The sequence below is a fragment of the Scyliorhinus torazame genome, chromosome 2 (assembly GCF_047496885.1).
Source record: "Scyliorhinus torazame isolate Kashiwa2021f chromosome 2, sScyTor2.1, whole genome shotgun sequence".
In the NCBI taxonomy this organism is placed as follows: Eukaryota; Metazoa; Chordata; class Chondrichthyes; order Carcharhiniformes; family Scyliorhinidae; genus Scyliorhinus; species Scyliorhinus torazame.
In genome coordinates this window covers 255,077,014-255,094,540 of record NC_092708.1, presented here as the reverse complement: position 1 = coordinate 255,094,540, position 17,527 = coordinate 255,077,014, and the positions used below count along the sequence as shown (strand labels likewise).

Here is a 17,527-nt window from a genome sequence, read left to right as displayed (position 1 = left end):
AACTTGTTCTCTCATTGAATGATTTCTCCTTTAACTTGTCTTATTTTCTCCAAATAAAAGATGTTGCTCTGGGTACCTGCATGGGGCCTAGTTACACCTGCCTATGTTGAGCGTGCTTTGTTCCATTTCTACTCCGACCCCTCCCCCAACTCTTTTTCCACCAAAAAAAACTTGATTAGCAGGAAGGTGCTTCAAAATCTTTTTTTTTTTGCTACGAAACCAACAAAAACTGTTTTATTGCCACCGTATCCTACTTGTGCACTTCCAATGAATGATCAGCAATTCTGTCCCCCAGATATGCAGGTTAGGAGGGTTGACGGGGACAGTGCAGGGAGTGGGCCTAGGTTGGTGCCCTTTAGGAGAGCTGAATGGCGGCCTCCTGCCCTGTAGGGATTCCATCTCTTGCTGGATAATTCATAATGTTTAATTTGGTTGGTTAGGCAGAGGAGAATCACATAATTTGAGACAGAGTCCTGGTGTATTTTGTAGGGGATTTGGATCTAAACTTGTCACATTCAGGGCTAATATGTGGCAGCTCTTGCTCACACACACAGTTGTTCATGAATGGGCTCCCAGATAGAAAAGTAGAGTGAAACCCCAGAATCATTTGAAAAATTAAAATTCAAGATCAATCTGGTTGGAATAAGCCTAAGATTAAGGGGTAAGCCATTCAGGACTGAGATGAGGAAGAACCCCTTCTCTCAGAGTTGTGAACTGATGGAATTCTCCACCACAGAAAGCTGCTGGGGCCAGTTCATTGGATATATTCAAGAGGGAGCGGGACGTGGCCCTTGCAACTAAAGGGATCAAGGGGTGTGAAGAGAAAGCAGGAGTGGGATACTGAATTTGCATGATCAGACATGATCATATTGAATGGTGGTGCAGGTTTGAATGGCCTACTCCACCTATTTTCTATCAAGATGAGTCTAATGATCCTTCCCACTTGTTATTATCCTGCATTCTTATGAGTTGTCCATTTTGCATGACTCCCTGACTCGCTTGTTTTCTGTTTTTCTTTTGTTGCAAAGGTGAAGCTGGCTTCGGGAAAAAAAAGTATCTTTGCCCAGAAACTTGCTGCAAAGAAGGCAGCTGAAGAAAATCGAGCAGTGCCCTCTGTCTGCACTGCCAGCCCCTCGACTGGGGTCACAGGGGAGCAAAGGTCAACTCCATCTCGAGTTACAGAAATACCAGAAAAGGGGCACTCACCAGGTGATTTCACGGGAAAGGCGTTTGTAACAATGGGCATGTTGAGGGGTGGAGTCCTCCGGCAGGGGAGCCTGGGTTCTGGGATTAAATCCTCCCACATTAACAGCAGGAACAGTCTGACCTGTGAAAGTCCTGCAGTGGGCTGCTCTCCAATATGACTGTTTCAAGAATATTTTGAGCTGGATTAACAGGAGTGAAGAGGGACCAAAGCCACTTGTTGATGTGGGTCTCCGTATTGAATTGGAAATGTGCACATTAACTTTAACACATTAACGCATTTCCCTGAGTTAAAGCACAGATCAGTCATGATCTCATTGAATGGTGGAACAGGTTGAGGGACTGAATGGTCTGCTCCTACTCTTATGTTCTTATAGTGGAGTTTAATAATGTTAATTGAGAAAGTATTTTGTTTGTGTGGGTTATGTTTTTTAAACATTAATTGTTTCATTTTCTCACAGGCACAGGTGATGGGAGACAGATATCTGGAGAAAGGCTGGGTGGGGAAATAGGCCCTCAAGAAGCACGGAAGATTCATGAAGAGAATGTAGTCAGACTGCAGGCCATGTCTAAAAAGGAAATTGAGGAGGAACGCGATAATCTTTTGGCCCGGTTAGGTGAGTGAGAGTATCACTGCTGTCTTCTTTAAACCGTGACTTTCTTCATTCCAATTTCTTCCTCCAGCTTTCATTTTCCCTCCTTAAGACATGGACTGTACAAGTGCTGTCAGTCTGACAATGTCACTACCTGGCTATTCAACTATGAAGGGCATCATCCTCTTTGATATTTGGCATGGAGCACTGAATGGCAGTCAAAAGCAGGACATCTTGGCTGATGGATTTTCCCGGTGCCTTTACCTGAGGAGTTCCCTTGGACAATTGCTGTGGCCCAACTGCCTGCTCTTACTAACAGCAAACTAAGATTTGTATGTCCTGGCCAATATTCATACCAACTTCACCAAAACCAATTGTCTGGGCATTGTCTCAATGCTGCTTGGGAACTTGCTGTACACAAACTATCTGTTGTGTTTCCTACATTTGTTGACTACAATTCAAAAGTACTTGAATAAAAGCAAATAATGTGGATCCTAGAAATTTGAAATACGAACAAAATGCTGGAGAAACTCAGTAGGCCCGGCAGCATCTGTGGAGAGAGAAACAGAGTTAACCTTCCAGTCCAATGTGATCCTTCTTTGGAACACTGACATTCCGAAGAAGATCATATTGGACTTGAAATGTTAACTGTTTCTCTCTTCACAGGGAGGCGGTGACATAGTGGTATTGTCACTGGACTAGTAAACAGAGTAATGCCTCGAGATCCAGAGTAATGCCTCGAGATCCAGAGTAATGCCTCGAGATCCAGAGTAATGCTCTGGGGACCCGGGTTCAAATCTCACCACAGCAGATGGTGAAATTTGAATTCAATAAAATCTAATGATGTTCGTGCGGAGTTTGGGAGATCTAAATTATGGAAAAAATAGTAACATCCTTTTGAAAGGGCTTGCACATAAAACTTCAATGCAATCAGGCAGAGTCAGCATGGTTTGGGAGAAGGTAATCAAGTTTGACTAATATGGCGTAGCGCAGTGGTGAGCACTGCTGCCTCATGGCACAGAGGACCGGGGTTAGATCCTAGCCCCAGGTCACTGTCAGTGTGGAGTTTACACAATCTCCCCATGTCTGCATTGGTTTCACCCCCACAACCCAAAGATGTGCAGGTTAGCTGGATTGGCCACGCTAAATTGCCCCTTAATTGGAAAAAAATAATTGGATACTTTAAATTTTTTAAACAGTCTAATGATGACCATTAAACCCTTGTCGGTTGTCTTAAAAACCCATCTGGTTTGCTAATGTCCTTTAAGGAAGGAAGTCTGCCGTCCTTGCCTGGTCTGGCCTACATGTGACTCCAGACCCTCAGTAATATGGTTGATTCTTAACTGCCCCCTCAAGGGCAATAGGGATTGGCAGTAAATGCTGGCACTGCCTGCGACGCCCAAGTCCCTTGAACAAATGAAGAAAATGGCACCAAAGTTTTTTCAGCGCTTTCTGTTTTTCCTTCAAAAGCATTTAATTAGCTGCAGGATGCTTTGGGATGTTCGGAGGTCATGAAAGGCGTTATATAAATGCAAGTCTGCTTTCCTCTGTTGGCTCTGAGTTCAATTGTGCTCAATCGCAACCCTGGCTGAAGTAAGCTAACCATGCATAGGGGACGAATCAAACCTTTTGCTTATCTAATAAACACAAGTTGCACTTCAGTGATGCCTTATATGAAAGGCTTTGAACATAATTTCCATAATCCTGTGATTGCTATGTGTTAGAAAGTCACACAAAGAGGAGTGAAAATAAAGGGTGACTTAATCTGTTTTTGATGATAGTACTGGTAGAAGGAGGAGCCAAAACATCAGGAGAGCTCTTGGAACAGTGCCATGGCATCACGTAATGTGGCAGAATCTTAGCCAAACTGGAGTCCCAACCTGGATTGTGCATGCAATGCAAGGCATAGGTTTTATATAGAAACATAGAAAATAGGAGGATTAGGCCATTTGGCTCTTTGAGCCTGCTCCGCCATTCATTATGATCATGGCTGATCACACAACTCAATAGCCTAATCCAACTTTCCCTTCTATATCCTTTGACCCCCTTCGCTCTAAGTGCTATATCTAACTGCTTCGTGAAAACATGCAATGTTTTGGCCTCAACCACTTCCTGTGGTAACACATTCCACAGGCCAACCACTCTCTGGGTGAAGAAATTTCTCCTCATCTCTGTCTAAATCACCTACCCCATATCCTCAGACTGTGACCCCTGGTTCTGGACATACCCACCGTTGGGAACATCTTTCTTGCATCTATCCGTCCGAGTCCTGTTAGTATTTTATAGGTTTCTGTAAAATCCCTCCTCATTCTTCTGAACTCCGCGAATACAATCCTAACTGATTCAATCTCTCTTCATACGTCAGTCCCGCCATCCCAGGTATTTGTCTGGCAAACCTTCGCTGTACTCCCTCTAGAGCAAGAACATTCTTCTTCAAAGAAGGAAACCAAAACTGCACACAGTATTCCAGGTGTGGCCTCACCAAGGCCTTGTATAATTGTAGCAAGACAACCCTGCTCCTGTACTCAAATCCTCTCGCAGTGAAGGCTAGCATACCATTTGCCTTCTTTACCACCTGTTGTACCTGCGTGCTTACCTTAAGTGATTGGTGTACAAGGACACCCAGGTCTCATAGCACATTCCTCTCTCCTAATTTATGATCATTCAAATAATAGACTGCCTTCTTGATTTTGCTACCAAAGTGGATGGCCTCGCATTTCTCCAAATGATCCTTCATCTGCCATTCATTTGCCCACTCACTCAACTTGTCCAAATTGCACTAAAGGATCTCTGCATCCTCCTCACAGCTCACCCTCCCACCCAATTTGGTGTCATCTGCAAATTTGGAGATATTACATTTTGATCCCTCATCGAATCATTAATATATATTGTGAATAGCTGGGATCCGAGCACCAATCCCTGGGGTACCCCACTAGTCACTGCCTGCCAATTTGAAAAAGACCCGTTAATTCCTACTCTTTGTTTCCTGTCTGCCAACCAGTTTTCTGTACATCTCAATACAATACCCCTAATCCCAGATGCTTTAATTTTACACGCTAATCTCTTAAACGGGACTTTGTCAAAAGCCTCTGAAAGCCCAAATAAACCACATCCACTGGCTCCCCCTCATCATCTCTACTAGTTACATCCTCAAAAAATTCCAGTAGATTTGTCAAGCATGATTTCACTTCATAAATCCATGCTGACTCTGTCTGATCTTACCACTGTTTTCTTAGTGCTCTGCTATAAAATCTTAGATAATAGATCCTAGAATTTTCCCCACTACCGACGTCAGGCTTATTGGCCTACAATTCCCTATTTTCTCTCTACCTCCCTTTTTAAATAGCGGAGTTACTTTAGCTACCCTCCAATCTGCAGGAACTGTTCCAGAGTCTATAGAATCCTGGAAGATGACCACCAATGCATCCACTATTTCTAGAGCCACTTCCTTAATGAAATGAAATGAAAATCGCTTATTGTCACAAGTAGGCTTCAAATTAAGTTACTGTGAAAAGCTCCTAGTCGCCACATTCCGGCGCCTGTTCGGGAAGGCTGTTACGGGAATTGAACCGTGCTGTTGGCCTGCCTTGGTCTGCTTTCAAAGCCAGCGATTTAGCCCTGTGCTAAACAGCCCCTGCTGTCTGGGATGTAGATTATCAGGCCCTGGGAATTTATCAGCCTTCAGTCCCATCAATTTCTCTACTAATATTGATAGCTTTCAGTTCCTCCCTTTTGCTAAACCCTGCATTACCCAACATTTCTGGTACCTTATTTGTGTCCTCATTTGTGAAGGCAGAACCAAAATATGTATTTAGTTGCTCAGCCATTTCCTTGACTCCCATTATAAATTCCCCTGTTTCTGACTGTAAGGGACCTTTGTCTTCACCAATCTTTTTCTCTTCACATACTTATAGAAACTTTTACAGTCTTTTTTTATGTTCCCTACAAGCTTACTCTTGTATTCTGCTTTCCCCTTCTTAATCAATCCGTTGGTCTTCTTTCTCTATTCTAAGCTGCTCCGAATCCTCAGACCTGTTGTTTTTCTTGGCCAATTTGTCTGTTTCTTCCTTTGATTGAATACTATCTCTAATTTCCCTTGAAAGCCATGGATTCACCATCTCGTTGCAGTTTACCCCATGTGCTCTTTGAATGTTTGCCACTGCCTATCCACAGTCATCCGTTTAAGTAACATTTTCCAATTGATCAAAGCCAACTCGTGCCTCACATCATACTTTCCTTTATTAAGATTCAGGACCCTAGTCTCAGAATCAACTACTTCACTCTCCATCCTGATGAAAAATTCTATCATATTATGGTCTCACCCCCAAGGGGTCTTGCACAATTAGACTGTCAATGATTCCATTCTCATTACACAATACCCAGCCTAGGATGGCCTGTTCTCTAGCTGGTTCTTCAATGTGTTGGTCCAGAAAACCATCCCATCTACACTCCAGGAATTCCTCCCCCACAGTCTTGTGACTAATTTGATTTACCCAATCTATTTGCAGATTAAAATCGCACATAATTGCAAATGTTCCTTAATTGCTTGTCTCTAATCCCCTCTTTAATGCCATGCCCATCATCACCACTGCAGGTTGGGGTCTATATACTACGCTCATTAATGTTTTTTGCACCTTGGTTTTTCTCAGCCCCACTCATACAGATTCCACATTGTCAGAGCTAATATCCTTCCTCACTATTGTGTTAATTTCCTCTTTAACCAGCAATGCAACTCCACGGTCTTTTCCTTTTTGTCTGTCCTTCCTAAATACTGAATATTCCTGGATGTTCAGTTCCCATCCCTGGTCACCCTGAAGCCATGTATCTGTTATCCTGACCATATCATACCTGTTTGCATCTATTTGTGAGATTAGTTCATTCGCTTTATTGTGACTGCTTTATTGTGAATCCACCTTGCATTAAGACACAAAGCCTTTAAACTTGTCTTTTTAACATTACTTGTACCGTTCCCACTATTTTCCACTGTGGCCCTGTTTCAATCTCGCCCTTGCTTTCTCTTCCTGTCACTTTTATTATTCCACTTTCTGTCTTTTGTTTTTGTCCTTTATTCCCCCTCCTCTACCTCCTTGTATAGGTTCCCCCCCCCCCCCCCCCCCTGCCATTTTAACTCAAACCCTCCCAGCCACTCTAGCAAATACTACCCTAGGCCATCAGTCTTGGTCCTGCCTAGGTGTAACGTGTCCAGTTTATACTGGTCCCACTCCCCCCAGAACCGGTCCCAATGCCCCGGGCATCTGAAACCCTCTCCCTCACCATCTCTTCAGCCCGTAGTCATCTGATATATCCAACTATTTGACTACTCTGACTAACCCGTTTGTACCAATGTGTACCATAACCACTGGCTGTTCACAGTTATGGGCCGGGGTTTAGAGAGCCCCAAAGTGTATCATGGAGTTCACCTGACCCACAACTTTTAATAGATTGTGGTTATGGGGAGCACACTGGCCTACCTTTTATAGGTGTGATGCACCAGATATCCACAGTATTTTTAAATTAAAACAATGTTTATTTATGAAACCAGTTAACACTTTAGAAACCCACAGTAAACATCTTAACAACTATCAATACCAATAAATCCCCAAAGAATACAGTACTCGATAGATAACACTTAATAAATTCCCAAACAACATCCGGAAGGCAAAAGACCCTTTCAACACTGAGATCAGGTTTAAATTCACTATTGAGAGCAGTCAGCACTCACCCAATTGATTTGGAGACAGTCTTTAGTTTGCAGAGAGAGATCCTTATGTGGCTCCTTGCTGTGACTGCAGCTATCCAGTTCTCAAAACAAAACTAACCACACCCTGCAGCAAACAGCCTAAAACGAAAGTAAAGCAGACAGACAGCCCAGCTCCACCCACACTCTGACATCACTGATAAACACCCATTTCTTAAAGGCACTCTCACATGATATCACCCACCCCCTCCAGAATGTCCTGTAACTGCTCTGAGACATCATTGACCCTAACACCAGGGAGAAACATATCTTGGAGTCTCGTTTCTGGCCACAGAAACACATATCTATTCCCCTTACAACTAAATCCCCTATAGCTATTGCATTCTGAGGGGCGGCACGTGGCACAGTGGTTAGCACTGCTGCCTACGGCGCTGAGGACCCGGGTTTGAATCCTGGCCCTGGGTCACTGTCCGTGTGGAGTTTGCACATTCTCCTCTTGTCTGCGTGGGTTTCACACCCACAACCCAAAAATGTGCAGATTAGGTGGATTGGTCATTCTAAATTGCCCCTTAATAGGGAAAAAAATAATTCGGCACTCTAAATTTAAAAACAAACTATTGCATTCCTAGACTTTTTCCGAGAGGTCATTCCCCTCAACAGTATCCAAAGCAGTATATCTGTTTTGCAGGGCAATGGCCACAGGCGATTCATGCACTGACTATCTCTGTTGCGCTCCCTGGTGATCACCCATTCCTTGCCTGCCTGTGGCGTCTGAACCTGGGGCATGACCACCTCTCTATAAGTGCTATCTATGACATTCTGCCTCGCTCCAAAGTGCCCTCAGCTGCCGCTCCAGCTCTGAAACTCAGCCATCCAGGAGCTGTAGATGGAGACACTTCCTGCACACATGCTGGCCCCGGGTATTAGAAATGTTCCCGGTTTCCCACATGGAACAAGAGGAACAAGCTTTGGGCTCTCCTACCATGACTTACCCCTTTAAATCAAATCGTTGGAGGATGCACGAAATCCAGTTCTCTAGGGCCCTTCTTTCTTGGTCCTCATTACTACTACTTATAGCCCTTACAGATTTGAAATAAAAAGTATTGTCAAACTATAAGTGATAAAAGTAGAAAAGACTTGGCGATATTCCCCATGATCCTGGTGTTTGTGCCAGAGGTGTGCATGTTATATACTGAGCCAGACTGGCATATAGCTTGGTAAAAGGAAATAAATAACTTGCATTTATATAATGCATTTCAGAACTTCAGGATGTCTCAAATCACTTTGCAGCTGATGGAAGTCTTTAGAATTTAAAGCTGAAAATGGTGGAAATATTCAACCAGACAGAGGCAGCATCTTTGGCGAGAGTTCAACTTTCAGTCTGATGATCTGTCATCAGAACTGTACTTTATTGTTGTAATATAGGGGACACAACAGCTAATTCGTGCACAGAAAGCTCCCACAAGCTCATCTGTTTTTAGTTTTTGGTTGAGGGATAAAAATTGACCAGGGCACCAGGGGGAATTTGCTTGTTCTTCAAATAGTGCAATGGGGTCTTTTACATCCATCTGAGAAGGCAGGTCTGATTTTGGTGCATGGTCTCATCTGAAAAATGACACATCCCAACCCATGCAGCACTCCCTCAGCACTGCACTGAACTGCCCATCTAAATTATGTGTTCAAGCTGTGAGAGTGGGACTCTCAACCTTCTGACTCCGAGGCGAGGGAGCTACCAGTGAGCAAAGACTGACAACTGTGCTATTTGCCATTAACAACCAAGTGATTGTGGAAGCCCATCCTAATTGCTCAATGGGCTTGAAATAGTGACAACTGTTGTACTTTGTTGTCTTTCATGTATTATTATATTTGATCCTCGGAATACGGCTGAAAATTATTTTATTCAGATGCTAGCTTTGTCCGCCCTTCAAAGCAGGATAGTGCATCGCATGTAGCTCAGATGCCTCTGGGCGGAGTCATAAGCTAGGGTTATTCTGGACAGCTAGGACATTTCTGTGAAAGCTGACTAGTGTGCCAGGCTCCTCGGAGAGGCTGTTAGACTGTTAAATGATGATGAGGCATTTGCTGTGCTTGAGGGTTGAAAGTGCCAGTTTATACTATGTCAGTTCAGTGTGTTTGCCATTTTGTCAGTGTCTTTATTGAATTTAGTGGGGTTTGATCCATAACTTGCAGTGACTGTCTTCCGGGTTCTATACAATCTGGCAACACTGAAGTTATTACCCGTTTACTAACAGGCACCGGCACATGAAGGTATTTTTTCTTCTGTCATTACACGTTGGTACCATTTCTCATTAGTTGGCATGTTGATGTGATTTATTAATTGGGGACAGTATGTTAAAGCTATTCATCGGGCATTAGATTGCATGGTGAGGCCATTTATTCACTGGGCGGAACACCTCACTACGATTTGACCAGCGATGGTCATTGCATGTGTTTCCTAGATTGATGGGCATTCTGCATTGGTGTATTCATCAGAGGGCATTACACAGTAATATTATTTATTCATTCAGCATTACATGTGATTTATTCATTGAACATTTCTCGTCTGTGTTTGGGGACTGCATATTTTTTCGTATCCACTGGGCATGGTTGTGGTTTGTTCATTGGGCGCTGCACAGTGCTATTTGGACATTGTATCTTTACATGTTAGCATAATATTCACAGGAGTCCCGAGATGACTTGAACACACAGGTTTATCCTGTCAGTGAAAAACAAGGCCCTAACCCGGCGTGCAGTACAACAGTCCCAGCCGGGATCACCCGAAGTGCAGGTTCCAAACCTGCCCGGCTTTTAACTGTCCGGTTCAACAGGCCCTAACTGCTAGGCATCGGGGGGGAGCTCATGTCCCCGTGGATCTCGTGAGGGTTATCACAAGTTAAATTCTCAATGTGACTGTGTATGAGGTCTGAATGTGGGCGGCACGGTGGCATAGTGTTCAGCACTGCTGCCTCACAGCTCCAGGGACCCAGGTTCAATTCCGGTCTTGGGTGACTGTCTGTGTGGACTTTGCACTTTCTCCCCATGTCTGCGTGGGTTTCCTCCGGGTTCCCCGGTTTACTCTCTCAGTCCAAAGATGTGCAAGTTAGGTGAATTGGCCATGATCAATTTCCCCTTAGTTTTCCAAAAGGTTAAGTTAGGTGGGGTTACTGGATTAAGGGGATAGGGATAAAGTACCCTTTCTGAAGTTCAGTGCACTTTTTATTTTTAAATCTAGAGTACACAATTTATTTTTATAATTCGGGAAATTTAGTGTGGCCAATCCACCTAACCTGCACATCTTTGGGTTGTGGGGGTGAAACCCACGCAGACACGAGGAGAATGTGCAAACTCCACACATGGGTCAGTGCAGACTCAATGGGCTGAATGACCTCCTTCTGCACTGTAGTGATTCTATGATTGTAAACCATAATTGTAAGCATCTATATAATAATCTTTATTGTCACAAGTAGGCTTACATTAACACTGCAATGAAGTTACTGCGAAAAGCCCCTAGTCACCACATTCCGGCGCCTGTTTGGGTACACAGAGGGAGAATTCAGAATGTCCAAATTACCTAACAGCACGTCTTTCGGGGCTTGTGAGAAGAAACCGGAGCACCCGGAAGAAACCCATTTACTAATATTTTGTGTCGAGGGTTAAAATGTCAGCAAATACCATCACTGTTTCTATTCTAAAAGCAAGCAAATAACTTGTTCTTCCCTCTTGCAAACATAGGGTTAACTTGTTTCATCCCTCCACTTCCTGTTTAACTAGATCCAAATTTGGTAGCTTTTCTAAAATCAAGAAAGTCTGGGAAAAGCTGCAGCAAAGGCACCAAAGACGAACTGGAAACAAGTGGTGCGGAAAAGAGGCACGAGGATAAGCAGAGGCAATCTCGTTCAGACACAGGATCACAGGCCAGTCCTACCAAGGACGAACCAATGGAGCAGAAACCTACAGGTAAAAAGTTCAGCAAGAGAGATTTGATGATGGTGTTCAAAATCATGAAAACGTAAACAAGGAGTAAGTATTTCCATTGGCAGAAGGGTCAATAATCAGAAGCCACAGATCCAAAGTAATTGACAAAATAGCCAGAGGGGCGATGAGAACTGTTTGGAGTTATGATGACCAGGAATGTGTTGCCTGAAAGGGTGGAAGCAGACTCGGTTGTAATTTTCACAATTGAATTGGATCCGTGCTTGAAAGGGAGAAAAATTTAGGGCTACAGGGAAAGAGCAATGAAGTGGGAATAATGACATAGTTCTTTCAAAGAGTCGAAATAGGCGCAATGTGTCAAATGGCCTCCTGTGCTGAATGATTCTATGACCGAGAGGCATCAATTAGGACTGATGCATGTTTAAATCCTCACCTGTCAACCTTGCCCCTCCATCCAAACTCTCTCTCCTGTCATTTGCTGTACCTTCAGCTGCCAATTTTTTGATATTTGTTCTTGGGATGTGGCATTGCCAACATTTATTATCTATCCCTGAGAGCCTTTGGGAAGGTGGCAGAATACTGCCTTCTTGAAGCAATGCAGTCCATGTGGTGTAGGAACACCAACAATTGATGTTACGAAGGGAATTCCAGCATTTTGATCCAGTGAAAGTGAAGGAATGCTGTTATAGTTGATGTGCGACTTGGAGGGGAGCTATCAAATGATGGTGTCCCCATGCATCTGCTATCCTTGTCCTACTTGGTGGTAGAGGTTGTGGGTGGAACGATGCTGTCCAAGGAGTGTGCTCATGCCAACAAAGGATGGCCCGCTCCCACCCAGGCTGGCAGTGGCCCTGGCTCCCAGTCGCAGCTGATGGGGTTAGCTCAAACATGTGTAAAATTGCATTGCACAACATCCAATGTACAGCATAGGAGCTGACTGTATGGTTCACCTGCTTCATACTGGTGTTTTGACTTCACATGAGCCTTTTCACACTCCATCCTACTTCATCTCACCACATCAACATAACCTTCTGTTCCTTTCTCCTTCTTTCACCTATTTAACTCTCTTATCTCAAGGTGAATACGAAAGATAGAAAGTTGCGCTTCAGTTGTGTAAAGACTTGGTTAGAACCCACTGGGAGTACTGTATTTAATTCGAGGCACCACACCGAAGGAAGAATTCATTAGCTTTGGAGGGACGACAGGCAGATTGAGGGAAATTATGCGGGGGCTGAAAGGGTTAAACTAAGAGGATAGAGTTTGTGCAAACCTGGTCTGTATTTGCTTAAGCTTGATGTTGAAAATACGTTCACTAGCAGAGAAAACAATTTATTTTAACAACCTGCAGTGCTGACGTGATTTTATTTCCAATACAACACTGTTTCTGCCCCAAAGAAACAAATTATGAGGACATTGTAACTGGTTGAAATTAATGTTAGTGCAAATAGTTAACAGTTTTTACTTTTTGACTGTAAGTGCAGCCGAATTTAAAAGTGGATGTTTTAGGTGGTGGAAACTGATTTTGAGTTGGGTGATGGATTTCAGGAAGTCAGGAGCTTGGGGTGATGTGAGTTGGGTGTCTGAGATGGAGTGATTTAATAGTAATAGAACTGGATGGATAGATGCTCTAATGCTGCTGAGTTATAGAACGGGATTTTCACTCACCGCCCATTCACTAATACAGAATTACAATCAGGCCCATGGTCTGTGCCACAGCTGTAAGCAAAGTAAATTCAGCAAATAGCAATCCACGAACAATCACCCAACACTTAGGAGGTCAAATCATAGGCTCAGGATCATTGGATTGGTCCTTCTAACTGTACGGGCAGGTAGCAACACTACCTATAAAATGTTAAAAATATGAAGGACTCAGCAAGCTTATTGATTTTTTTTTATGGATTAAAATTCTACTTTCTCAACATGCCGCTCAATTGCATCTCTTTCCTGAAATACACTGTACCGATTTTCATTGTTGCCCATTCCTGATTATTTTAACCTCTCTTGTTTCTTTTTTATTCATGTAATATGGACAGCGCTGGCTGAGCCAGCATTTATTGTCCATTGCTAATTGCCTTTGATAAAGTGGCAGTGAGTTGCTGCATTGAACTGCTGCATTCCATATGGTACGAGTGCACTTACACTGCTGTTTGGGAGTGAGTTCCAGAATCTTGATCTGGCAACAGTGAAGGAATATTGATATAGTTCCAAGTCAGGAAGGTGCACGGCTTGGAGGGGAATTTTCAGGCTGTCGCCCATTCGGCTGCAGCTCCTGTCCTTCCAGGTGGTAGAGGATGAGTGTTTGGAAGGTTTTGTCAAAGGAGCCTTTGCGAGTTGCAGCACTGCATCTTGTCGATGACTGCTGCCACTGTGTGCCGATAGTGGGGGAATAAATGTCTATCTATGTCCCTTTGAAGGCTCCTTATGTCGTCTTCACAACATACTCTCCTACCTATCTTTGTGTCATCAGCAAATTTAGCAACCGTAATTTGGTCACTTCATCCAAGTCATTGATATAAATTGTAAATAGTTGAGGCCCCAGCACTGATCCCTGTGGCACTTCATTTGTCACATCTTGCCAATCTGAAAAGACCCATTTATGCCTAGTCTCTGTTTCCTGGTAGCAAACCAATCCCCTATTCATGCTAATATGTTACCTCTTATTTTGTGTGGTGTTTTTGATGGGGCATATTGTCAAATGCCTTCTGAAAATCTAAATATAGCACATCCACAGGTTGTCCTTTATTGCTTGGCATTTCCTCAAATAACGTAGATAAATTAATTAGTCAAACATTTTTAAAACAAATTTAGAGTATCCAATTATTTTTTTTCCAATTAAGGGACAATTTAGTGTCATCAATCCGCCTACACTGCACAATCCACCTACACTGCACATCTTTGGGTTTGTGAGGGTGAGACCCACACAGACACGGGGAGATTGTGCAAACTCCACAGTGACCTGGGGCTAGGATCGAACCCCGGTCCTCTGTGCCATGAGGCAGCAGTGCTCACCACTGCACCACCGTGCCACGCCACATTAGTCAAACTTGATTACCTTCTCACAAACCATGCTGACTCTGCCTGATTGCATTGAAGTTTTATGTGCAAGCCCTTTCAAAAGGATGTTACTATTTTTTCATAATTTAGACCCCATCCAAAACTCTTCTTGCACCTCTCCGAACACGCACCAAGTCACATTCACCCATCATCTCTGTGCTTACTGAGCTTTGAAGACTCCCTGTCTGGCAACGTCTTACTTTCTCATCCTTGTGTTCAAATCTTTCCATGAATTCACTCCTCCCTAACTCGCGAATCTCTGCCACTCTTACAACCCTCTGAGATCCCTGCATTCCTCCGACTCTTGCACATGCCCTAATTTTTTTTTGCTCCAACGTTGGAGGCCGTGTCTCCAGTTGCCTTGGCCCTCATTTCTGGAACTCCCGCCCTAAACCTTTCATAGGTTCACAGCTCTTTCCTCCTTTAAGCCGCTCCTTAAATCCTATTTCTATGATCAAGGTTATGTCACTTCTCATAATAATAATAGTAATAATTATTATTATTTCATTTTATGATTAATGTCAACATTGGACTGATTTATAATAATCTTTATTGTCACACGTAGGCTTACATTAACCCTGCAATAAAGTTACTATGAAAAGCCCCTAGTCGCCACATTCCGGCACCTGTTTGGGTACAAGGAGGGAGAATTCACCTAACAGCACGTCTTTCGGGACTAGTGGAAGGAAATCATAGCACCCGGAGGAAACCCACCCAGGCACGGGGAGAACGTGCAGACCACGCACAGACAGTGACCCAAGCCGGGAATCGAACCCGGGCACCTGGCGCTGTGAAGCAGCAATGCTAACCACTGTGCTACCGTGATGCCCATTTGCCCTGTGGCATACCTGACGACATTTTTACTGCATTAAAGGCACTATATAATGCAAGATTTTGTCTTGCATCTCATAATAGAAAGGCAATATTCTGAATCAAATCCTATCACTAAATGCTTGGTAAAGACGAGGCAGAACTCTGAACCCCAGCAGTGTCAGATTTGAACAGTAGGGATTGTGTCATGGTTTCCCCGGATAAATTTTAGTTCATTACCTGCCAGCTTTTAGGGTTCTTAACAATATTTAAACATCAGCTACAGCATTATAACTGTGCCAAGTCCTTTTGTCCTCCGGGCTGAGACTCTGAGGTTGAGATACTGATAGGTATTGATTGGACCAGTCTTGCTAAGATCAATTAGAATGAAGGATGTTGCTGAGGATATCAAATAGAAAATGCAGAAGATCCTGCCACTTGGGCCCCTAGCCAATGAGCTGACAGTACCGTTCCTGATTATGTAATGTAACCTAAGCTCAGAGAGAGCTTTTGTTTTTGGAGACATTCTCTTTCAGAAACTAATTTAGATTGCACTTAGCACTAAGTACAATCATGGGGTTCTTTAATTCTGCTTTTGAACTTTAGATTCTCCGAAGTTTTCGTGGGTAAATGTGCTTACTAACAGCCATAAAAAACAGAAAGGCCCCCAGTCGAGCTGTGCTGATCTAACACAGGTAGCTCTTCAGAGTGCTACAATCAGCATCACTGCCCATACAAATGGAAAGGACAACAATGTGCATTTATATAGCACTATAGTTAAATATCCTGGCACCAGGATTAACAAAGTACTCATGGTGGACTGATGCTGAGGTCTTGTTCTATTCCTATCTTCCTCTGCCTCAATGCGTCTGCATTGGATATCCTAGAGAGTTGTGTGTTCTTGGGTAGTTGAGGGTTAATAGTCAAACCTCTTTGTATCTCGGAGCTATAGGCTTTCCAAGATACACAGACTGGCTTTGAAGTGTCCCAAGAAGAAATCATGGCTTGTCTTCTGCTTTTAGTCTCTGAGCATTATAAGCGAGAAGTGTTTATGCAGGAACGTTATTGACAGTAATGACGAGTGATTAAGGTTTAACATTAGTGGCTGGTTAATGAACGTAGTCTGAGGGATCCATTAACTACAGTACAGAAAGTTAATGGTTAACAATCCGCTTCAAAGGACTTGCGAAAGGTAAGTCACGGAGTCTAATTTTGGAAAATACTGTTTTTGAAGATTTCAGGAACAGGTATATTATGAAGACTTATCCGTGACATGCATCTTCGATATGGGCACAATAAAAGACACAGCAGCATGATTTTCAACAGTCCACTTGAGAGCTCAAAACATACAATCAGAAACTGAAAGCCACTTTGTATACATTTAGGTCATTCACTTGCGTTGCATATAAATAATGTCTGTTCTGTACACTCCACCATCAAGTGTCATTGTGAACTATGGAGGGAAGGAGGTTGACTTGCAGTTAACCCTCAACAGTCGTGCCTCATCCACACATTGTATCCTGGTTAAGGGAGCTGCCAAGTGTCATCACACCACCTGACTCAAAATGGCCTCCTGCTTTGTAGTTAGGGGGAATCAGCTGGCCAGAACAAATGAGGTTGGAAGAGCAACATGTGAGGAATTGGAGCTCGTGAACTCGACATGAACACTTTTTTAATCTTGCTAAGATCAGTATGTTCTAAATAATTTGGGCTGATGTCTTTGGATAGGACTACAATACATTGCTGCCTAAACGTTGCCTCATCCAGGAATCCAAATGCATGGTTTGCAACTGAAATGCTGAAAATCTCTTTGTATTCTATTCCAGTGCCTTAGCCTGTCTATCCTAATGTGAGAGGAACTGCCTGATTTGTATTGACCTGTTAGGCATTTCCATCCTTCTATATTTGCGTGTTCAATGTGTCTACTGCTTGCACTTGTTGATCCCAAAGGTTTTGTTGCCTCATGTACAGGACTAATGAGAGGCCTGGCCCAGCACTGGGTTTGGTTAAGACGCATCAGGTTTCTGCTAGCAATCAGTGCTGGAATTGACCCCCACTGACAATCTCTTTCTTTTTGATTACTGCTGAGAACTTAGTCCAGACATAAAAACTTTGTCCATTGGAATAAATCTCCTGAAAATCTGTAGAATGGGATATCTTCCTATTTATTGCTGGTGAGGTGTCAGTAAACAACTGTGTGGAAATTGCTGTGGTTTACACTGGGTTGTGATACCTG

At 43.3% G+C, this 17,527-nt stretch overlaps 1 protein-coding gene across 5 annotated transcripts in view; it reads left to right on the top strand.

The window, feature by feature from the left end:
• The window catches only part of rpap1 (RNA polymerase II associated protein 1), a 115,411-nt gene that overhangs the window by 25,328 nt on the left and 72,556 nt on the right, over window positions 1–17,527 (top strand). For all 5 annotated transcript variants that reach the window (XM_072486163.1, XM_072486161.1, XM_072486159.1 and 2 more), the window contains exons 5-7: window positions 1,029–1,209; window positions 1,665–1,820; window positions 11,266–11,451. In XM_072486163.1, the coding sequence (XP_072342264.1) occupies window positions 1,029–1,209; window positions 1,665–1,820; window positions 11,266–11,451 (523 nt within the window). The remainder of the gene's footprint in view (window positions 1–1,028; window positions 1,210–1,664; window positions 1,821–11,265; window positions 11,452–17,527) is intronic.